Here is a 20,832-nt window from a genome sequence, read left to right as displayed (position 1 = left end):
AAAGAAAAAAGGTAACGCGGGGCGCTGCCAGAGGCCGGGCCCCTGCCAGAGGCCGCGCCGCCGCCGCCATCTTCCGCACGCTCCCCCCCTCGCAACCGCCCCCGGCAACGGCGACGGGCGGGGCCCGGCACGTGCCGCAGCCCCCCCCGCCCCGGAGCACGCCGGGAGCTGCAGTTCCCCCAAGCGCCGCCATGCGAGGGGGCGGGGCCTGCGGTGCCGCGTGCCCCCGGCGGGCCGCAGCGGCCGTTGGTGCCGGCGCCGCGGCGCGCGCGAGGAGCCATGGCCGGCGCCGAGCGGAAGAAGCACGTCCGGTTCGCCGCCCCGGGGGGGCGGGCGGCGGCGGCGCCGGGGCCGGGGCCGCGCCTCCCTGGCGCGCCGCAGGCGGAGGTGGCGGCGGTCGGCGGCGGCTGGCGATGCTGCCGGGGCGGGGAGGGAGCCGCGCTGCGGTGGTGCATCTCCGGGGCGCTGTGCGCGGCCTTCCTGGGGCTGGTGAGCGCGGGGGGCGGGCGGGCGGCTCAGCGCCGCTGCGGGACCTTCCCTCACCCCCACCCCCTCCCCCCGGCCCGGCCAACCGGCGGCGGCGGGGAGGCGGCGCGCGGGGTCACCCCCTTTCCAACGCCTTGCAGGGGATGAGCATCGCCGTGCTGGGGCCCACCTTCCAAAACCTGGCCGCCAACGTCCACAAGAACGTCAGCGACATCTACTACATCTTCGTGGGCCGGTCCCTGGGCTACCTGGGCGGCTCGGTGCTCGGGGGGGTGCTCTTCGACTCCATGAACGCACACCTCCTCCTCGGTGAGTGAGCGCCGGCCCCGCCGGCCCCGCCGCCCCGCCGGCCCGGGCTGCCTCAGAGCCGCCGGCCGGGGGGGACAGGGCTCCCTCAGAAACCCTTCGGGCCCACTTTCCCTTCTCTTCGCCTCGCCCAGCCGCCCAGGGAGATGCGTCGTGGTTTTGTGGCGGCGTTGAGTCCTGGAAATGGGGGGCCTGTGGCGCTGGTCCCCGATATTCGGTTTTGCTCGGTTTCGGGCACCGTGCGTGTCCCGGCGTTGCTGCTGTACAGCGTTGTTTCCAAGCGGTTGGGCTCGCTGGCCATACTGATAGCGGTAACTGGTTTTGAACTGACAAAACCTGCTTGAACTGACCAAAAGGTGCCTTTGGTTTGGATAAAGAAAGTACAACTGGAATTTTTCTTTTCCTTTGTATCAAGTAATGCACTTGGTATAGATCATCTTGGAACATACAGGCTTCTGTAATGTCGCTCTGTGAAAACGCATAAACAAACCAGGGGAAGCTGTTTTTTGGCTTTCATTTGCCCACAGCGGAAACCTCCAGCAGTCATGCTGAGGTTACACTTCGGTGGGGAGAGCTTTGTAAAACGCTTCCCTTTCTTAAAGGTCAGCAGAAACAATCACCTTTGTGTACTGGATAAAAGTACTGAGATTTTGGCTGGAGGGCTTTAAACAAATTAGAACTTACTTAAAATGGAAAGATATTAAACGCCACCTGTGATGGTGGAAACTTGCTGCTCAGTTGCTGCCTAGCTATGAAAATGTTTAAACTCAATAGGAACCACAGTTTATGATCTTAACGGTTTTCTGGACACGTGGAAACTCCCTCCTGTAGGAGCACGGGATGGGCTTCGTCCTGGCAGAGCAGGGCTGCTCAGCTCTTGGGTCGCCAGGAGCCACGCTCAGCAGGCAGAAATGAGGTGCTCTGTTCAGAGTCACATTAGTGTCTCCTTCAGGTAGAGATTCTCGGAGCACACCTAAAATAGTGGAAGCAAGCCCCGTCTTTTTTTCTTTCAAGTGCAGTAATGGTAGTATCTGCCTCTGTGCTGTAAGTTAGGGACTAAAGCAGATACTGGGGCTCACCCTTTTCCTTCTCCTTCCCATACTTTTATTTGGGGAGATTCAAACAAAACTGTGCCTCCGCGGAGGACCGTGCTGTAATCAGAGGGTCAGTTCAGACAGCGCAAGAAGATCCATTTTCCATCACTAGCATTTGAACTAAGTCTCTTTCTGGCCCCGTATGCCTGTCTCCTGCTATCAGGAGTCATGTCATATAATGTCTGTCTGTCTTTTCTCTCTTTTCCCCTCCTCATCTGAGGACAACTTCATCTTCCTGCATCAGTTATTTGCTCTTGTTCCAAAATGTCTTTATTTGGTCTCCTCCCTGTTCTTTATTCCTCCCCTCCAGAACACCTGTAAAATGGGTTTCCTTTATCCCCCTTGTACATCTGACAAGGTCGGAGTTGTCCCTGTCTGACATTTGAGACTTTACCTTCCATAACAGAATTAATACACCTGAGTGTTGACTTGAAATAGTTTAGTATTTGCTTCTTTTCCTGAAGTATCAGACAAGATAGCTGTCTGTCAACACTGCTTGGAAAACAATTAATCTCCTAATCCTTTTCAATTTGGTAGCGCTTATGGCAAAAGCACAGTTTGAACTAGTGAATCTTCTCTCATTTCTGTCATCTGAAGGCTGCCTGTAAGAGATTTTGGCTCGTGTAGTTTTATCTCCTTTCTTTCAACTGCTGAAACTCTGCTACTGTACAGGAAAAAAATCAAAGACACAATCTGTCTTTGTCAAGGAAGCTTTTAAGTACCAGTCTTGCAGTGAAGAGCTGAAGTGGACAACTGAGAACTTGCTGAGAAGTTACTTTTCAGCTCTGAGTGGGGCATCTGGGAAGCTTTACTTAACACACCCCATCTTTAGCTTTTTCTCTACGCAGCTCAGCATGCTAGCCTCCAAAAATGTTTTGAGGCAGGTATTCCAAGCATCTCGCTAGGCCTCTAGGGTTCTGGGTATTTATTTTGTCCTTTATTGTTGTTGTTTTTATTCTGAATTAACTTAAGTTCTTAATTACATCATTCCCCATTGATCTTTAAATATCTGCCCCACATATGAAGTAATCAAGCATTGATTTGAAAAATCATAGAGATGTCTGAACTGGCACAAGCTTTCTCAAAACCTGATACTGTATATTCAAGATAGTAATTGCAGATTATTTTATTATGAAGGTGATTATATGCGTAGAATTCAATCGCTGAACTTCCTCCCAAATTGTAATAAAAATACTTTCCATCTGCTAAAAAAAGCTTTTTGAAATGGCATGTTGTAAGTGTAGTTAATAACAGCAAAATTAATACAGTTAATGAATCACTGCTAAATTTATGATGAGAAGTTTTGTAGTTCTGTCTCTTAAAAGTCTAGAAATCCCTTGGAACACATCCCTCATGTGAGAACAGAATGTAATAAAGTCAGCATTTTTATATTGAGGTTGCTTGTTGGCCAAGGTGCAATCACTTTACAGGATTTTCAGAGTTTAGTGACTTGGTTTCTTTTAAAATGGAGCCAAATTTAATGCTCTGTAGTTCTCAGAGGGAAAACTTCAGACTGTTCAAAACCACGTTTCACTTCTTGTGTGGTAAAGTAACGTTTCTAGATCAGAAGTTTGCAGAAGATACTGAAATAGCACTTCTAAATCAAAAGTTTGCAGAAGGCGGCTTCTTAGGGTTCTGGCAGCAGATGCTGCTCCCTTTGCAAACAAAGCTTTAGCAAAACAGGTTTTTCACGTAGTGCTTATATTCTGATAAAATTCCTTTTTTCCAAGTGAAAAATGATTCTTTTGAACTTTGTAGCTGTTCCTGCTAGTCATGAATTGAGGTAATTAGGTTACCTGACCTACTAGGATTAACTGTAACTGTGATAATGATGAATGTATTTGTATTTCTTGGTCTTCTATGTGTTTTGTAGTTTAAATGGAAACTGTAGTATCTGGGGTGTTTGTTTTTTAACCTTTCCAGCATTATCCATGTCTGGAACAACGGTTGGTCTTTATGGGATCCCCTGGTGTAAGAAATCCCTGCTGTTAACTGCCTTGATGTCAGTTATTGGAGCTTCCATGGGAATTCTAGACACAGGTAAGGGACCACGTGGTCCGATGGTTCACTGAACTAAGTGGAAATGTCAAGCTCACCAAAACTGTTGCTGGTATTTCATGTGACACATCTTGAATTAAAAGAGGGGAGCTGCTTTACCTCGCCGGGATTCTTGGATTATTCTGGTCCTGAGACTTCCAGCATTTGTGTCTCTGTAACAGACCTTCCTTAAGGGGCTTGGGGAGGTGGGTATCTCTTGCTTCCTGGAGAAGATCAATACGCGTTTCGGTGGGCAATTACAGACGTAAAGGAAGTGTCACATGCTCTTGAAACAGCGCTTTCTTAAAACTACTCATCTACAGGAAGCCAGTTGGGTTACGGTTCATTAGTGTTAGCTGGAGCTTAGTCCTGAGCAAGCCCTGGTGTTTGAGAGAGAGATTCTCACGTTGCTGTGTTGGAGAGTTGGCCAGGTTTAGGTGGCGTCTGGGGAGTCACGGCAGGCATTTAGTGCCACAGCTCGCTCACAGCACCATGTCGTCCATCTCCCTGAATTAAGGGATATTTGCTGCCCTTGGCCGGCCTTGCTTAGGTGTTTGGGAATACGGAGTTATTCTATGCCCCGAATTGTAAGTCTGTGGCATTGTATACTGCAAACGGCCTGGAAAAAACACTTCTGCTGGAAACCTGTTGAAAACCAATTTCTTAGCAGAGGCTCCTAATTGGAGGAAGATGTTCCGGTGAAGTTGCAGAGCAAACGTCTACAGGTGCGGTTGGAAAGGTCAGTTATACCAGAGGTATTTAAAAGAAATTCCCACAGAAATTAGTTTGTTGGACATGGCTTAGAAAGGCTGAGTTAGTGATGGCTGGCTGTAGCAGGCAGTTTGGATCGGGATGCGAGGCCACAGCGAGGGACCTAAGCACGCTTAGAGACGAGTGGGTAATGCTGGCAATCCTTGCAGATGGGGATCGGGAAACAACCAAAAATGCATCCACAGTGGAGGGTTCTGGCATTACTGTAGGTGATGGTGAAGCCACAACAGGTGGCCACTCACCTGGCACCTCTCCGGGGACGTCCCAGCAGTGTACTGACTTTCCTGGCTTACTAAGGCAGCCTGTGGTTACTTACTAGCCAGTGAGGTACGACTGGATCCAGTTGACCAGCTTTGGGGCAGACTTATTTCTGAGTAATTGGTGGCTAATGAATTAGCCCAGCTATCCGAACAGCTTTGGAAGCATCCCAGCCAGGGCCTGCTTTCGGTGGCTTGGCTGGTAGGCCACGCAGAGGAGTGACGGCTGCACGTGTGAACCATCTACCCTCATTCTGCAGAGCTTGAGAGAGCTCTGTTAACACCAAAGAGAGCGTGATACGGGATCCGGCAGTGAAAGAGATGGTTTTGTGTGGCACAGGTTATGCTAAATAACCTGAGCGCGGAGGTGTATTTGTTGCCTCTGGTAGGGTCATTATACGTGGCATTTGGTTTCAGAGTTCTTCATAGGGGAAAACCCTGTTGGCTTATTGTAAAAAAAATGCCTTCAGTGGGTGGGTGTGCTGCTTGGATGTTAGACCTTTGAGGCAGGGAGACTTCCCCGCAGGAGAAATTCAGAGTAAGGCAGCAGAGTGTAACTGAATTAATTTGGAAGAGCATTAGTGCTGCGTGACAAGGGTTGCTGTACTGTAGCACAGGAATTTAGTTACTGTTCTTATTTTCCTGCATTCTTCTTGGGGACTACTTAAAAATCTCTCCCTGAGATCTTATTTTCTAGCATTATTGTTGATCTGAGGGTATTGTAGTTTGGTCTCTGCAGTGGTATTATTGTAAACCTTTCCGCATCTGGAAAGTCATTTGAACGCAGTTGGGGTAGTCCCAGCCCATCAGAAGCAAGCGATTCTCGATGTTTCCTGGGATGTTGTTTAATGAGGCCTCTGATTCTTAGCGTTGCGCATTGTTGCTTTCAAAACTTACAGAAATGAGCAGCAGTTAAATTTGCTCTTTTGAAAAAAGGCTGAAAAATGCTGCAAATTGTCAAGTAGGGTAATTAAGTACAGCCATTGTTGCTGGATTAAGCCAGTGTGTGGCTCTTCATTTTGACTGCTGTGAACACCCTCCTAAAGCTCAAGTAATCATGTGTGTTTAAGGTGCTTACAGGCAGAATTTCAGTTAACTGCAATTTTGCACATTGTATTTGCTAAACCTGGTATTATTGCTAATTGAATTAATAATACGCAGGTTACGGTTTGTTTTGTTTTGTCTGTCTCTTTTTTTTTTTTTAACCCCAATATCTGGTTTCAGACTAAGATGACTGAATCCTCTCTCCGATCTGCAGGTGGCAACGTACTGGCGCTGAATACCTGGGGAGCAGAGGCTGGGCCACATATGCAGGCCTTGCACTTCAGTTTTGCTGTCGGTGCGTTTGTGGCTCCAATCCTGGCTAAAATGGCCTTGGGAGGCTCCGAATCTGGAGAGCTTCCAGTAGCTGAAAAGACAAACCAGTCTGTGCCGGCAGCGTCAGCACTGCAACGCCATCTTGGTGCAGATTTTCTGTGGTCCTATGTTGTCATAGGGACCTACCTTCTGTTTGTTTCTTTCTTCTTTTTCGTTTTGTATTCAAAGGGCAGCTCAGCTCGAGACAAATCAAAGGCTTCTTTGCAGAAATGCATGTTTGCCAAATACCACTACGCCCTTATTATTCTCCTGTTCATATTCTTCTTCTGCTACGTGGGAGCGGAGGTCACTTACGGCTCTTACATATTTACTTACGCAAAAGCGTTTGCCGAGATGAAAGAAAATGAAGCGGCCGCTTTGAATTCTGTCTTCTGGGGTGCGTTTGCCGCTTGCAGAGGAGTGGCAATATTCTGTGCCGCTTGCTTGTACCCTGGCACCATGATCCTGCTGAGTATCGTAGGCTCCGCTGTCTCCTCTTCGTGCTTGGCCTTCTTCGCGAGGTCCCCCGCCTCGCTGTGGGTCGGAACCGCTGTGTATGGAGCGTCAATGGCTACCATCTTTCCCAGCGGCATTTCCTGGATAGAACAGTACACCGTGGTGCAAGGAAAATCGGCTTCTCTGTTTGTGATCGGCGCCGCGCTGGGCGAGATGTGCATTCCTGCCGTGGTGGGGTATCTTCAAGGAAGGTTTCGCCACGTTCCTGTGGTTATGTACACTGCCTTGGCGACTTCTGCAATGACGGTTATACTCTTCCCTCTGATGTACAAATTGGCCAACTCTGCCGGGGAGAGCGACTTGAAAGAACTGAGCGAGAGCGAGGACCGGAAAGCTTTGTTGTCAAACTCGGGGCTTAATGAGGATGAAGAGGACGAGGAGGATGCGGGAGAGTGGAACGAAGCTGACTTTGAGGTAATAGAAATGAATGACACGCTGAGAAACTCTGTGATAGAGACCTCCCGTAAGATAGGCGGGGACTCTCCAGCCAAAGTCTCTCTCCAGCCCCATCTGGACAGTGCATTGCGTGATTCTCCAGTGGTTGCTGGTGGCTCCCCTGGGAGAAAAAATGTGAATGTTGACCGGGAGAAGAATGATTAAAGTACAAGCTGACTTTTTTTTTTAAAAAAGGGAAATGCAATGGAGCTGTAGAAGTGGTTCAAGAATCCTTTTATAGCGGCGCAGAGCTCAGCGTGTTCATGTCTGTTTGTCCGGCCCTTTCTCCTCCTTCATTTTTCAGGCTGCAGCAACGCGTCTCGGACTGGGAAAGTCCACTGTGACGCAAATGGGGTGAAGTGATAAAATGTATAGACTCTACTGAAAATGTTAAAAGATAAGAGATGTTTTCTAAATGTGAGGCATGCATTTAAGTACTATATGCTGTAATAAGGACTAACTGGGAAAGAAGGGGGCTGCTCAGACCACTCAGTTTTTTGGGGGTGGGTGGAGGGTACAGTTCCAAGGCACTTGGTCACAAAATGTTTTCAAGAGAGAGGGGAGAAACCCGTTACCTGTGATGCTGAGCTTTCTTATCTCGTGAAAGAAGAATGTTTCTGCTGCATTGGAAGTTTGTGTGTGACATAAACCAGGAACTCAAGTCAAATTTCAGGTGATGCCCAGTGGCTGTAAAACGGATAGCCTGTTGGCAAACTGTGTAATTTTCTGGTTCTGTCACTAAGATGAGAAAAAAAGAAAAATCAAGTTTTAGGAGTGGAACCATGTCTTTGGGTCATTTAAAAGTGGTGTATGGGAAGGGGGACAAAATAGGTCATATTGATCTGCTATAATACTTAACTCTGATTTACTAGTTAAACAGTGGTGAGAAATCTAAATAGTCTAAAGTACTTTGATTGTACTTGTGATTTTAATTACTGTGCTACCGCCAAAATCAAGAAATGTATGAAGAAGAAGATAAAAATCATATATAAACAGATTACTTAGTATATGGTATTGACATCAGGCTGTGATATTTTTAAGCCAGTGGTTTAAATGAAGGTAACGACTTTTCTGGTTTCCTGTGCCAAGACTTTAACATAGTGATGTGTTAAAGTGAAAATTTGAGAGGGACTTATCGATGAGATGATCCTTTCAGGTTGTACTGTACAGTCACTTGCCCCTTGCCAGTCGGATTGGTGCTGGTTGGGTTTTGTTTCTTTGGGTGATGACTTCCAGGCAGGCTCTTCCTAGCAGGGCAACAGTGGTTTGTGTTTGGAGGTTCAGTGCTGCTAAGCAGGAAGACCTGGGAAGGACCCGTTGTGCCAGCGAGCCCTCCAAAAAAAAGCAGCAGCTAATGGCAAAAATCTGACTCTGAAACAGCAGTCTTGCAGTTTGTCTACTTGAAACTCCAAAGTTGTAGGTTAAGTTGTGGTTGTTTGTTTGTTTGTTTGGTTGGTTTTTTTTAAAGGCTGCATAATCAGAATGTGCTCATGTTTTGGGTTGTTTTTTTACTTTGCACTTTCAGGAGTATTTTTCTTGCTAAGAAGTTTAATTTACTAACAAAAGCGCTCTAGATGTAGCATAGCACAGAACCGTAGATGTTCAGTGTATTTTCAGGTCTGGTTTTGTTCTCTCTCCTGTCATCTAGGTTGTGCAATCTAGGACCTTTTTTCTTTCTTCTGAGAAGTTCGGAAGAAGCAGGAATCAACTTGTAGTGAAAAATGTGTATTTTTTTTGCATCTTGCCATGTTGAAGGGCCTTCCTCTCCCTCTGCTGTTGGCACTTAAATGCCACTGTGGTTTTTTGCCCAAGTCCTTTTTTTTTTTTTCTTGGGTGCATACACACACTTCTGTGGCATCTTTTCCAGTGCAATGCATGAACCTGCGCTTTAAAGTACGGCCTTGTTTCACTTGCTACGCAAGGGTTCTCTTCTTCGCTTAAAGCAGTGGTAAATGCTTTTAAATATGAGGCCAAGTCCTGTTCTAGATACATGTGACAGCATTTGTTCAGCAGGAGCAAGTCTGTAGGGCTGGCTGTGTGTAGGTAGTTTCCTACGATAACGAATGAAGCGGTGCAGTGACTTAAATGAGCGCAGCCTAAGCCTGCATTGCGCCAACTTTCCTTTTCCCCCTTTTCCTCCCGCACGCTACAGTAACTGCTCTGTGTGTTTAGGAAGTGGGGGGGCTAGCTGATGGGAAGGACAAATCCCTCACAGGTTTCCTTTGGCAGAAACTGGGTTTGGTGCAGGACAAACAACAGACGATACGGAAATGGTTCTGCGGCAGCTCCCCACTGTAACTGCAATCCAGAGGCTTTACCTGAATTGATGGCGATGTAAAAAAAAAAAAACCAAACCTTTCCTCATACCCGAGATCATGTTGCCGGAAGAAAATTAGTTTAAGAAACACGCCTGGCAACAGGAAGATTTTAAATACTCCCCAATTCATACGCTAATTTTTGGAATGAAGTTCCAAATGGGAACGTCCCACAAGTAAGATTGTTTTCAGGGATAGTTTACACATTTTGCATAATCAAGTACTAAAAAAAAAAGAACACCAGAAAATGAAATTAAAGCCACATTGGGAAATACACTGTAACCTCTTTGAACCTTATCTACTTATTACTTATATATATATACAGTTACTTGTGTTTCTGACGACTGTCTTGCCAACCAATGTAAAAATACTGTGCAAAACAAAGATTTTTTTTTTCTTTTTTTTTTTCACTGGCTTTATTATTAATTCCTGCACGAGTCACTTGAATTCATCCCCATTTTCCCCCTTAAAGGCAGGAGGCCTGAGTAGTAGGAAAAGAGCAACAGCCTGGAATGCCAAGGTAAGAGCAGCCTTTTACAGAAGGTAAAGGAGCCGAAAAGCAGGCAGGAAGACGGAGAGGAACTCATGGAGTTGTCTTGAGTGGCACCACGTAGACTGACATCCAGTTGGTACGTGGGGGCCTTTGTCTGGATGGCGTCTAAATTTGGAGTCATCTTGGCGAGCACTTAGAGCCTTCAGTGTCTCAATTCTGGCCTCAAACTGGAAATGGAATATACTTACAGAACTGGTTCTCCGTATCCCCTGAAAGCATGCTTTTAATAGCAGGGGCTGCCCTTTAATGAAAAGGAAATGTCTAAAGCAATTTAACATTAAAACAGACCTAGGACATTTCCAACACTGAGTCCAGCTCACAGCAGTTCCAGACATCCTTGATGTTCAAGGCTGTGGCTTTCCTAGTTCTTGGATTTCGGTGTTCCTCAAGGCTTGTTTTCAGGCAATGAATGTTGGGTTTTACATGTTTAAATTTCCTTCCAAAGTAAATTGCTTCCTGGCGTATGCAGTTAAAGTGAGGATCTATTTACAGTGCCTTTTAAATTAAAGATCCTCCAGAAAGCTTAAACACTTAGACTTACACATTATGGCTTGAAATTACTTGAAGTAAAGCGTGTTACTTTACCACTGCCTTGCTTATGCTAGAACAGTCATCTCTGCGTTGAAGACAAGAACTGCGGTCCATGGATCAGGTATCTGAATTTTATTAAGAATCATATTTTTCTCCAGGAAGCCAGGACTGAGCTGAAGATGAGCACTTGCCCATTTACTCCAGTGTTAAAGGTAACCTCTTGCAGTTAAGCGTCACTGAATGTATTTCTTTTCTTTTTATCCCCAAAGCACTGCCAAATGCTGGACCGTACCGCAAGCACTAACATGTTGAGTCCTGGCATTTGCACTTTTATTCTGTACCTGACCAATGCTAGAATGCAAGAGTAGGCAAAGTTTTGTGCCTTGAAGGTTTTTTTTTTTTGTTACTTTGCATAAAAGCGCATTGCAATCTGTGGATGTTCTATTATGTATTTAATAGATTTTATTCTGCTTGGTGTGGGTTTACATTGTACTGTAGAATGTGAAATTTCATAGACTGACTTGTATCTTGAATGTAATAAATTCTTAACTGGAGAAGGCACTCAGGGTCCTTGATGTAAAATAAAGTTTTGTTCTGTTTTTCAAAGCTACTCTGGACTTCTAAATTTAAAACTTACTCCTGCTTTGCCTAATGGAAAACTGGAGATGTTTCTCATCTGGTTTGGGGAAGGCCTCCAAGAATTGGTGCCGAGGTTTTAGATCCCAAAGCTTAAGCTGGAAACTGAATTCTGGATTCTTAACTCTTCTTGGAGCAGTCTTGTTTACGTGACTATTTGTGTGCCAAGCGAGGGTAGCAAAGGTGTCTGCAATGGAGGGTAAATACAAAAAAAGCACCTAATTTTTACCATATCATTTTATTCAACTTTAATATGGTTTCCATTATTAACTTCTAAAACAAAATGATTTCCAGTTTAGAAAACAATGCACTGACCACATAATTCCTTTTCCATTTTATACAGTTATACAAATATTCTAAATACACATTTTGTCAAGATGGTGGCAAATAAGATTTAACTGTACAGTACATAAGGAAAGAAAATATTTTAAGCATATTTAGAAGCAATAGAAATGTCTATACAAAACAAGCAAAAATGGAATAAAATTTTATATTTAAAGTATTGCAACAGTCCCACAGGTTTGTAACAAAAATGTCTTTGCACAGTTCCTCACAATGCCCCATTAATAGCTAAAGCAAGACAGCAATTTTTAGAAAATAATGTTTCAAAATGCTACACATGATACTACTGCTTGCACAGTCTGATCAAAATAACAATCTACTTGGAATCAAGCAAAACTTAGGAGGAGATATACCAACCAACTTTAAAATTATCTGTATAAAAGTCATTGCACATTATTTTACTCAGTTGTTTGAAAAGTAAAAAAGTGTATTTACAAAATATTTCGCAGACAAAATTATAAAGTGAATGGATAATATATAAGTAACACGTCTTGATACTGACAGTTCAAGAACACACACGAATGGGTTTATCGTTTCAAGAGGTTTTCAGTGCTCCTTCCTCCAGGAAGTAAACTTGACTTCTGCTTTGAAATGGATTTACAAGATGTTACACATAGCTATTTCAACATCAGCATTATAAAACAGTATGTTAGAAACATGAAAGAAAGAAGAAATTTGTACATCTTAAAAAGTGAGCTATTCATAGATCAACAAATTTTTTTTTTTTTAATTTAGTTAGGATAAGCGTTCATTATTCTTCAGATAACAAACCCAACACTTAAAATGGAAATCCTGGACTAGATGAGAATTGAAAAAGCACCATGCACAATAGTCTTAGTGTGGTAAACACTGAAGGAAAAAAAAAAAAAATAGCACCTGGAATCCTGTAACACAGATCATTTAAAACTGGTCAAGTAGCTGGCGAAGATACGGTGCCTTTGACAGTTCTCTGTTTACTCTGGAGAGCTTGAAAAGCACTGGACAGTTGAGGGAGACGCACTGGATCTGTCGATCAAAGCAGCCCGTACAGTTCTTGCATATCTAGGTCACAGGTAAAAAAGCAAACCAGGTAAGTTTAAACTTAAGACAAGCAAGGCATAAATCCCGTGGGACTGCAAAGTCCTCAAGGCTGTATCAGCAGAGCAGGCACAGCCCCACCAGCACCAAGCTTTTCCCCAGCGCGGAGGGATGCGGAGGCTCCTTTTGGGGCTGGTGCCCGGCCGGCATCACCCGCCCTGAGCTGGGCAGAGATCGACAGCTCGACTGTACAGCTCAGGTTTCAATCCTGCTCATTAACTTCCACTCGTCCGTGGTGGCACTTGGAAAAATAAGGTGAATGGGTTGAGTGGATTTAAGTGGGGCAGTGTGTTACATTCACGATAAACTCCTCCTGTATAAAAGTTTCCTAGCCAAAAGAGACAAAAATGTTATTCTGCAGGTGTTCTCTACACGGGAAAGGAAGGGACTTAATAAACTACTCCTGTTTCCAGGTAAGCTTTGAGTTGTACTTTCCAAGTCGGAGTTAATCAATCCCAAGACAGAAATACACAGGGCACGCAAGTTCCACTGCTCTCCTTGTTGATGGAACTACTCTTTAATGTAGTTAGTGCCACTTGAAAGTACTTTTAACATGAGACACCTGATAGAATAAAATAGCAGAAGGCACCAAGGTAGCTACCTTCAGGAAACTAAAGGCCCCTGCTTTGCTATTTTACTTTTAATCCCTTCCAGTTTCTGCCACCTCCAATGGTTTTTCCAAAAACTCAGAAATTTGCTTCCAACCACACTTGTTTTGTGACATCAAGGTGTTACACAATGTTATCCTACCGTTTGCATAGTTTGAACAACAAATCAAAATCATATCCTTTGCTTTTAAAACTAGTTCTTTTCCTTCTTTCCATGTCAAAATTATTTGGGCACCAGTGACCCTCTCAGCACTGAACCCCTGCAGACCAGCAACTCAAACTGACAATAGCTGGAGAGGAGCAGCCCCTCTCGGCTGAGTCCCACACGCAGCTCCTCAGAGGACACCAGTCCTCTGACCTGCAACTGTGACCAAAAGGAACAGGATTTAAACGGTTTGGTCCAGGTTTGTAACCACCAGAAGAACCTCAGAAATAAGTCTACCCTAGTTCTTTTGGAAGAGGCTGCAGCTGGTTTGAATGCCAGGGACCAAACTAAATGGTGCTCAAGACACTTTCTAAGTTCAGTTTGCACAGAGGGGAGAAGGCTGTGGCCTTAATCTATGGCATGTAATTTTTAAGTGCGTTTTAGTGATGTACAGTTCAGTGTTATATCAGATTTCTGCTGGCTCCAGCATGTTTATAATCTAGGAGGGCCAAGAATTTAAGCTGTGAAGGATACATACATCTTCATATTAAAATAAGACAGATGCTCTTAGAGAGAGGTTGAGTCATGGTCCTGGTTTCGGCTGGGATAGAGTTAATTTTCTTCCTAGCAGCAGGCACAGTGCTGTGTTTTGGATTTAGTAGGAGAAGAATGTTGATAACACACTGATGTTTTTAGTTGTTGCTGAGTACTGCTTATGCTAGTCAAGGACTTTTCAGCTTCCCATGCTCTGCCGGGTGCACAAGAAACTGGGAGGGGGCACAGCCACAATAGTTGACCCAAACTGACCAAAGGGCTATTCCATACCATATGACGTCATGCTCAGTATAGAAACTGGGGGGGTTGGCCAGGGAGCAGCGATCGCTGCTCGGGAACTGTCTGAGTATCCGTCGGCGGGTGGTGAGCAATTGCATTGTGCATCACTTGCTTCGTATATCATTATTATTATACTGTTACTATTAGCATTACTATTTTACTTTATTTCAATTATTAAACTGTTCTTATCTCAACCCAGGAGTGTTTCTCACTCTTACTCCTCCGATTCTCTCCCCCATCCCATCGGGGTAGGGGGAGTGAGCGAGCGGCTGCGTGGTGCTTAGTTGCTGGCTGGGGCTAAACCACGACAGTCATCGAACACTGCCTAGATGGGGACCCCAGGCCCGTCGCATGTTGCAAGGACAAGGGAATGTTCTGATCAAACCCACCCATCCTTCCGTGGGGCTGGACCAATCTGCCGACTTCAGATTTATTCCAGAACAAAAGCAATGTAAAGGGTTCAGAGTACCACAGGGAAACGGCAGAACATGCATCATCTTCCTTTACTGCCATTTACAATGCAGATCAGGGCAAATATTACAAAATACAGCAAGAAATGGAAGTCCACACCTTAGTAATGCAATATTTATGAATAGTGAATTATAATGGTTTTCTAGCAACGGAGCCCCATGGGGACCTATCAAATCAATGCCTAGACGACAGGAACATTTATATGCCAGCAATTCAGACGTGTCTTTAAAATGGTTCACGTGCTAGTGCTAAAAATCAATTTTAGCAAAAATATTTATTAATTATAAAATATGACAGTACGAAAATTAGGTGAGGACATGCATATGTTTCCGCAAGGGGAGGCACTGTGCTTTGCTATAATATATTCGTGAGCACAGTCAGCTACCCTCTTAATTGACTTCCAGCTCAAGGGAAAAAACCAGCTTGGAAAATTCCTATTGAGAGGAAAGGTAACAAGAAAACCCCCAAGCTAAAACACATCCACCTTATATGTATAAACAAATACATTTTCTGGGACAAACGTTTTTGTTACTAGAGCATCATCAGTTATTTTAATGCAAAAAAGGTGAATCTTTCATACTTTTACAACTCTCCACCACTGTCATTATAATAAGGCACCCACAAACTGTGTAAAATACTCTTAAAAAAAGGAGAAGAGCACCTTCTGTTCTGATCCCCGCCTTTGCCTTCAGTTTTACGCAAAGCTAAGGAGAGTAACAGCTGCTATGCTGCCTTCAACAGCAATGGGAAAAGCAAACAAGCTGTAACGCGTTTAACACCCGGATCATACTTCCCGTTTCTGTTGGGGGCATTCAGTAACACACTGCTTTGAAATTTCAGCCCCTGTGTTTGGCTGACAGACATCTGACAATGCTTTAATCATACCTTGACCAGCTGTTCTTGCTTACGCTCCAACTCTCGGATTTCTTGGTTGAGAATCACTGCCACATGCTGTGGCTGGCTTCTGCATTTATTACAGATCCCATACTGGGTCAGTTCATCGCACACGGGACAGTGTAAAGTCGTGAAATACTGGGAGATTGTGCCTTTGCGTCCTTCTAGCTCACTGCGGGCAGTTGAGGCAGCTTTTTGAATCTGTTAAAAAAAAATAAAAATGAAGAGGTAATGAACTTTCAGGAGAGCAGCTCGCCTTATTCCTCGACTGCATAGCCTATTTTTTTTAAAAGGAGTATGAAAGTGCAACACAGCCTGCAGGGCATGGGTTCATACACAAATTATTAACGTGGACTGCATCACTCTGAAGAGCGTAGCTCTTGCCCTGAAGCGATACACTGAACAGAGCCCACCCACACCTATTTCACAGGGAATCTCACCAGAGAAGAGAAAGAGTAACCAAAGAAATCCTCAGTCACACGCTAAATTCCTGATCTCATCTCACACTCTGCCTCCTGCAGTTGTAGGTGCTCATCTCCTTCGCGTCCAAACGTGCCCTGGCTGCAGCCCCAGCGGCTGCCTGCCGGATCCTGCCTCCGCTCGAGTTTCTGTGCCGGTGCAGTCCCGGCCACAGAGCTGCCACCGTCCTTTGCTCCGCGGCTCCAGCTCATGCTCTGATGTCCCCAGACAAAGCTCCACCACTGCCCCCTCGCCCAGGGAAGCTCGTTCTCTTCACTCGCTCTGGCGCTGCAGGACTTGGGCTTTGCGCTATCCTTCACTCTGCGCTATCCTTCACTCTCCTGCTTCCAACACACAGCTACTCTGCTCCCTATGACCTCCTCGGTGCTCCCTGGCCTTGCAGAAAGTCAGGGCTCTTTTTGCCTTTTTAGAACAGTTTGTTGGAGATACTTAAGGTAGGTGTCACAGTGCCATTGGAAAGGTAGAGAAAAGAAGTAGAATTGAAGTCAATCAAGACTATAATCAAAGTCTGCAGTGGGAAACACGATGTACTACTATGCTGCTGAAGTCTACACTAAGCAGAGTAACCAAACTACACAGATACGCTGTCTTTCACCATCCCTTTTTGTCAGGGGAATCACAAATTAAAATCCAGCTATCTAACACTTCTCTTCCTGCATCTCAATGATTTCTTTCACTTTTAGGAAAGTCAGTTTTGGATAGAATTAGTTTAAAATTTCTGGTGATACAGATTTTTAAAAAAGTGTTCCTGCTGCTGGGGCATTACCACCTTTTCTATAAAGAGGAAGGATCTTCAGAACATATTGGAAAAACAGGAGTTCCAACCTACTACAGACCAATTTAAAAGGTGGTACAGCCAAATAGATGCATATACAAGTACTGCTAAAAATACAGTTACAGCAAAGTATTCTATTACACTATGGAAGGGGTCAGAAAATAGAAGACGACAGTGTGATCAACCCTACACAGAAGGGCTAGCCGAAAAAACTGATTTACTAAGTGAAAAAAAAACACACAGAAGATCCAAGAATCAGGTCTGCATGTTTGGGCATCAAACACTGCCTTGTAAAATATCCCTTGCTGTTGCCTCATATAAACCTCATTCCATTAAATGTCACGATAAACCAAACACTGTATAGATACACTGCGTTTGTAATCTCTTTGGTTTCAAACACTTACCCGTGGCAACTCGTGGTACCAGCTGAAGACGTCTATGCCAATAAGGGAGAACACCCTAGCCAGCGGTGGCAGAATTTGTTTGGTAATGTAGTACGTCGCATTCAGCCTCAGGTTGGGATCCTGCAGGACTTCCACGGGCCGCCTCACCAGCTGTATCAGGGGCAGTCCGGGCATGCCGTACACAATGACGTAGGGCACTCGCTCCCCAACTCGTGGTTCAGAGCGACGGTCATAGGCAAGCATTCTCCTGTTTAAAAATAGCCTTTATAATGCATCCAGAGACAAGTTCAGTTATTTAATTTGCTTGTAAAACTCCCCATCTGGTTATATTAGTAGCTCTCCAGATGACTGAAGTTAGTGTGTATTATGAAGCACAGGACCAAGTTGTTTCATTTTTAATTTGTCTCATGGTCAGAACCAAATTTTAGAACTTGGAACATGAGCCCTGAAGACACGTCCTGTTTCAGGTCACTTGGATTTGCATGCAGATTGCTTTCTAGCTACCCCCTCTTTAAAGAATCATAGAATCGTTTAGGTTGGAAAAGACCTTTAAGATCATCCAGTCCAACCATTAACCTACACTACCAAGTCCACACTAAACCAATCAAGGGTAGACTAGACTAAACCATGTCCCCAAGTGCCACGTCTACCCGTTTTTTGAACACTTCCAGGGATGGGGACTCCACCACCTCTCTGGGCAGCCTGTTCCAATGCTTGACCACCCTTTCCATGAAGAAATTTTTCCTAATATCCAACCTAAACCTCCCCTGGCGCAGCTTGAGCCCATTTCCTCTCCTCCTATTGCTAACTACTTGGGAGAAGAGACCAACACCCACCTCACTACAACCTCCTTTCAGGTAGTTGTAGAGAGTGATAAGGTCTCCCCTCAGCCTCCTCTTCTCCAGACTAAACAATCCCAGTTCCCTCAGCCGCTCCTCACAAGGCCTGTGCTCCAGACCCTTCACCAGCTTCGTTGTCCTTCTCTGGACATGTTCCAGCACCTCAATGTCCTTCTTGTATTGAGGGGCCCAAAACTGGACACAGTATTCCAGGTGTGGCCTCACCAGTGCCGAGTACAGGGGAACAATCACCTCCCTGCTCCTGCTGGCCACACTATTCCTGATACAAGCCAGGATGCTGTTGGCCTTCTTGGCCACCTGGGCACACTGCTGGCTCATGTTCAGCTGGCTGTCTACCAACACCCCCAGGTCCTTTTCCACCAGGCAGCTTTCCAGCCACTCTTCCCCAAGCCTGTAACGTTGCATGGGGTTGTTGTGACCCAAGTGCAGGACCCAGCACTTGGCCTTGTTAAACCTCATACAGTTGGCCTCAGCCCATCGATCCAGCCTGTCCAGGTCCCTCTGCAGGGCCATCCTACCCTCCAGCAGATCGACACTCCCACCCAATTTGGTGTCATCTGCAAACTTACTGAGGGTGCACTCAATCCTCTCATCCAGATCGTTGATAAAGATATTAAACAAGGCTGGCCCCAAAACAGAGCCCTGGGGAACACCGCTCGTGACTGGCCGCCAACTGGAGAAATATTTTAATAAAGAGCAGCCAGTGTACTAAAAAGAGCTCAAGTACCCAGAAAGCAAAGGAGCATTCAATCTGAAGCAGGTATCAATCCAGGACTTGAGTTTTATTTTATTTAAAAAGCATAGCTTAATTTGAAGATCTTTTATATTAAGCAAGGTGGCAAAACATGCCAGCTCACATTATCTGCTGCTGATAAACAGTATCAACAGGATGAAATATTAAGTAATGTACTTTTTTAAAAATGAAAAATTGTGCATGGTACTGTATTTCACAGCACTGAGAGACATCACTATTACAATTTTTAACATATCTAATATCCATGAGTGATGGATATCTTGGAGAGTCAAGCCCCCGTACAAAAACCAAAGCATAAGCAACAGGAGTGAACACACCATTACAGCACCCTGACAAGAGACTTTACTCTTGAACATGTGTGGCTCTTTCCAGGACTACGAAATGGCTTTCTAGGACTATCTGATGCCTGATCAATCTCCACACACAGAAGAAAGTCAGAGCCAACTGCTGCAATGATATCTGAAGGAGACATCTTGCTGCTACCCATAACTTGGCAGTACAAGGGTCAAGAGAAAAAATATCTATGACTGTGTATTGGGTGTGTGTGGCAAGGTTTGGGGGGGGGGGGGGGGGGGGGGGGGGGGCTACAGGGGTGGCTTTTCTGAGAAGCTGCTAGAAGCTTCCCCTATGTCTGACAGAGCCAATGCCAGCCAGCTCCAAGATGGACCCACCGCTGGCCAAGGCTGAGCCAATCAGCGATGGTGGTAGGTAGTGCCTCCGTGATAACATATTTAAGAAGGGGGGGGTGGAACCAAAACACCGGGACACAAACTGTGGCTGGAGCAAGGAGTGAGAGTATGTGAGAGGAACAAATTTGCAGACACCAAGGTCAGTGGAGAAGGAGGGGGAAGAGGTGCTCCAGGTGCCAGAACAGAGATTTCCCCACAGCCTGTGGAGAAGACCATGGTGAGGCAGGCTGTCCCCTGCAGCCCATGGAGGTTAGCAGTGGAGCAGATATCCACCTGCAGCCCCACGCCGGAGCAGGTGGATGTGCCCAAGGAGGCTGTGACCCCGTGGGAAGCCCACGCTGGAGCAGGCTCCTGGCAGGACCTGTGGACCCATGGAGAGAGAGGAGCCCACGCTGGAGCAGGTTTGCTGGCAGCACTTGTGACCCCGTGGGGGAACCACGCTGGAACAGTCTGCTCCTGAAGGACTGCACCCCATGGAAGGGACCCACGCTGGAGAAGTTCGTGGAGGACTGTCTCCTGTGGGAGGGACCCTACGCTGGAGCAAGGGAAGAGTGTGAGGAGTCCTCCCCTTGGGAGGAAGGAGCAGCAGAGACAACGTGTGATGAACTGACCGCAACCTCCATTCCCCGTCCCCCTGTGCTGCTTGTGGGGAGGAGGTAGAGGAAATCGGGAGTGAAGTTGAGCCCGGGAAGAAGGGAGGGGTGGTGTTTTATGATTTGGTTTTATTTCTCATTACCCTACACATGTTCTCACTCCTCTCTCCTACTCAGTTTTGATTGGTAATAAATTAAACCGATTTTCCCAAAGTTGAGTCTGTTTTGCCCGTGACAGTAATTGCTGAGTGATCTCCCTGTCCTTATCTTGACCCACGAGCTTTTTTGTTGGATTTTCTCTCCCCTGTCCAGTTGAGAAGGGGAGTGACAGCGCGGCTCTGGTGGGTGCTTGGCATCCAGCCAGGGTCAACCCACCACAGACTAGCACTTCTTAATCTCATTACCTGGTGATTTCCAGGGCTGGTACACAGGATCCAGGTCTGTAAGATGAGCTCCCTCTGTACTCTTTTGCAAAGATGAAGTCTTGCATGCTGGCTTTTCCTTCCAGTAACTTCATGCATTGATTCTGAACGTACTGTTTGATCTGACTTATGTCCCGTGTTTCAAATAGCAGCTTGATAGAACACTCAAGTATCTTTACAACCAAAGGAAA

The 20,832-nt window shown here is 45.6% G+C and overlaps 2 protein-coding genes across 3 annotated transcripts in view; one reads left to right on the top strand and one right to left on the bottom strand.

Annotated features, from left to right (window-relative positions):
* The first annotated feature begins 279 nt into the window (after positions 1 to 279).
* Positions 280 to 7,423, top strand: SLC60A2 (solute carrier family 60 member 2). The gene is made up of 4 exons (XM_075708323.1): positions 280 to 489; positions 627 to 795; positions 3,810 to 3,926; positions 6,210 to 7,423. The coding sequence occupies exons 1-4, from the start codon at positions 280 to 282 to the stop codon at positions 7,421 to 7,423; spliced, it is 1,710 nt and encodes a 569-aa protein (XP_075564438.1).
* Positions 7,424 to 11,572: 4,149 nt separating this feature from the next.
* The window catches only part of REV3L (REV3 like, DNA directed polymerase zeta catalytic subunit), a 133,141-nt gene continuing 123,881 nt past the window's right edge, over positions 11,573 to 20,832 (bottom strand). For both annotated transcript variants that reach the window (XM_075706686.1, XM_075706687.1), the window contains 4 exons: positions 20,624 to 20,814; positions 17,324 to 17,570; positions 15,656 to 15,865; positions 11,573 to 12,676 (listed from right to left, as the gene is read on the bottom strand). In XM_075706686.1, coding sequence (XP_075562801.1) covers positions 12,536 to 12,676; positions 15,656 to 15,865; positions 17,324 to 17,570; positions 20,624 to 20,814 — 789 coding nt within the window. In that variant the 3' untranslated portion in view covers positions 11,573 to 12,535. The remainder of the gene's footprint in view (positions 12,677 to 15,655; positions 15,866 to 17,323; positions 17,571 to 20,623; positions 20,815 to 20,832) is intronic.

The sequence above is a fragment of the Pelecanus crispus genome, chromosome 3, assembly GCF_030463565.1.
Source record: "Pelecanus crispus isolate bPelCri1 chromosome 3, bPelCri1.pri, whole genome shotgun sequence".
Lineage (NCBI taxonomy): Eukaryota > Metazoa > Chordata > Aves > Pelecaniformes > Pelecanidae > Pelecanus > Pelecanus crispus.
The sequence above is the reverse complement of the archived record's forward strand: the minus strand, read 5'-3'. Positions and strand labels throughout refer to the sequence as shown.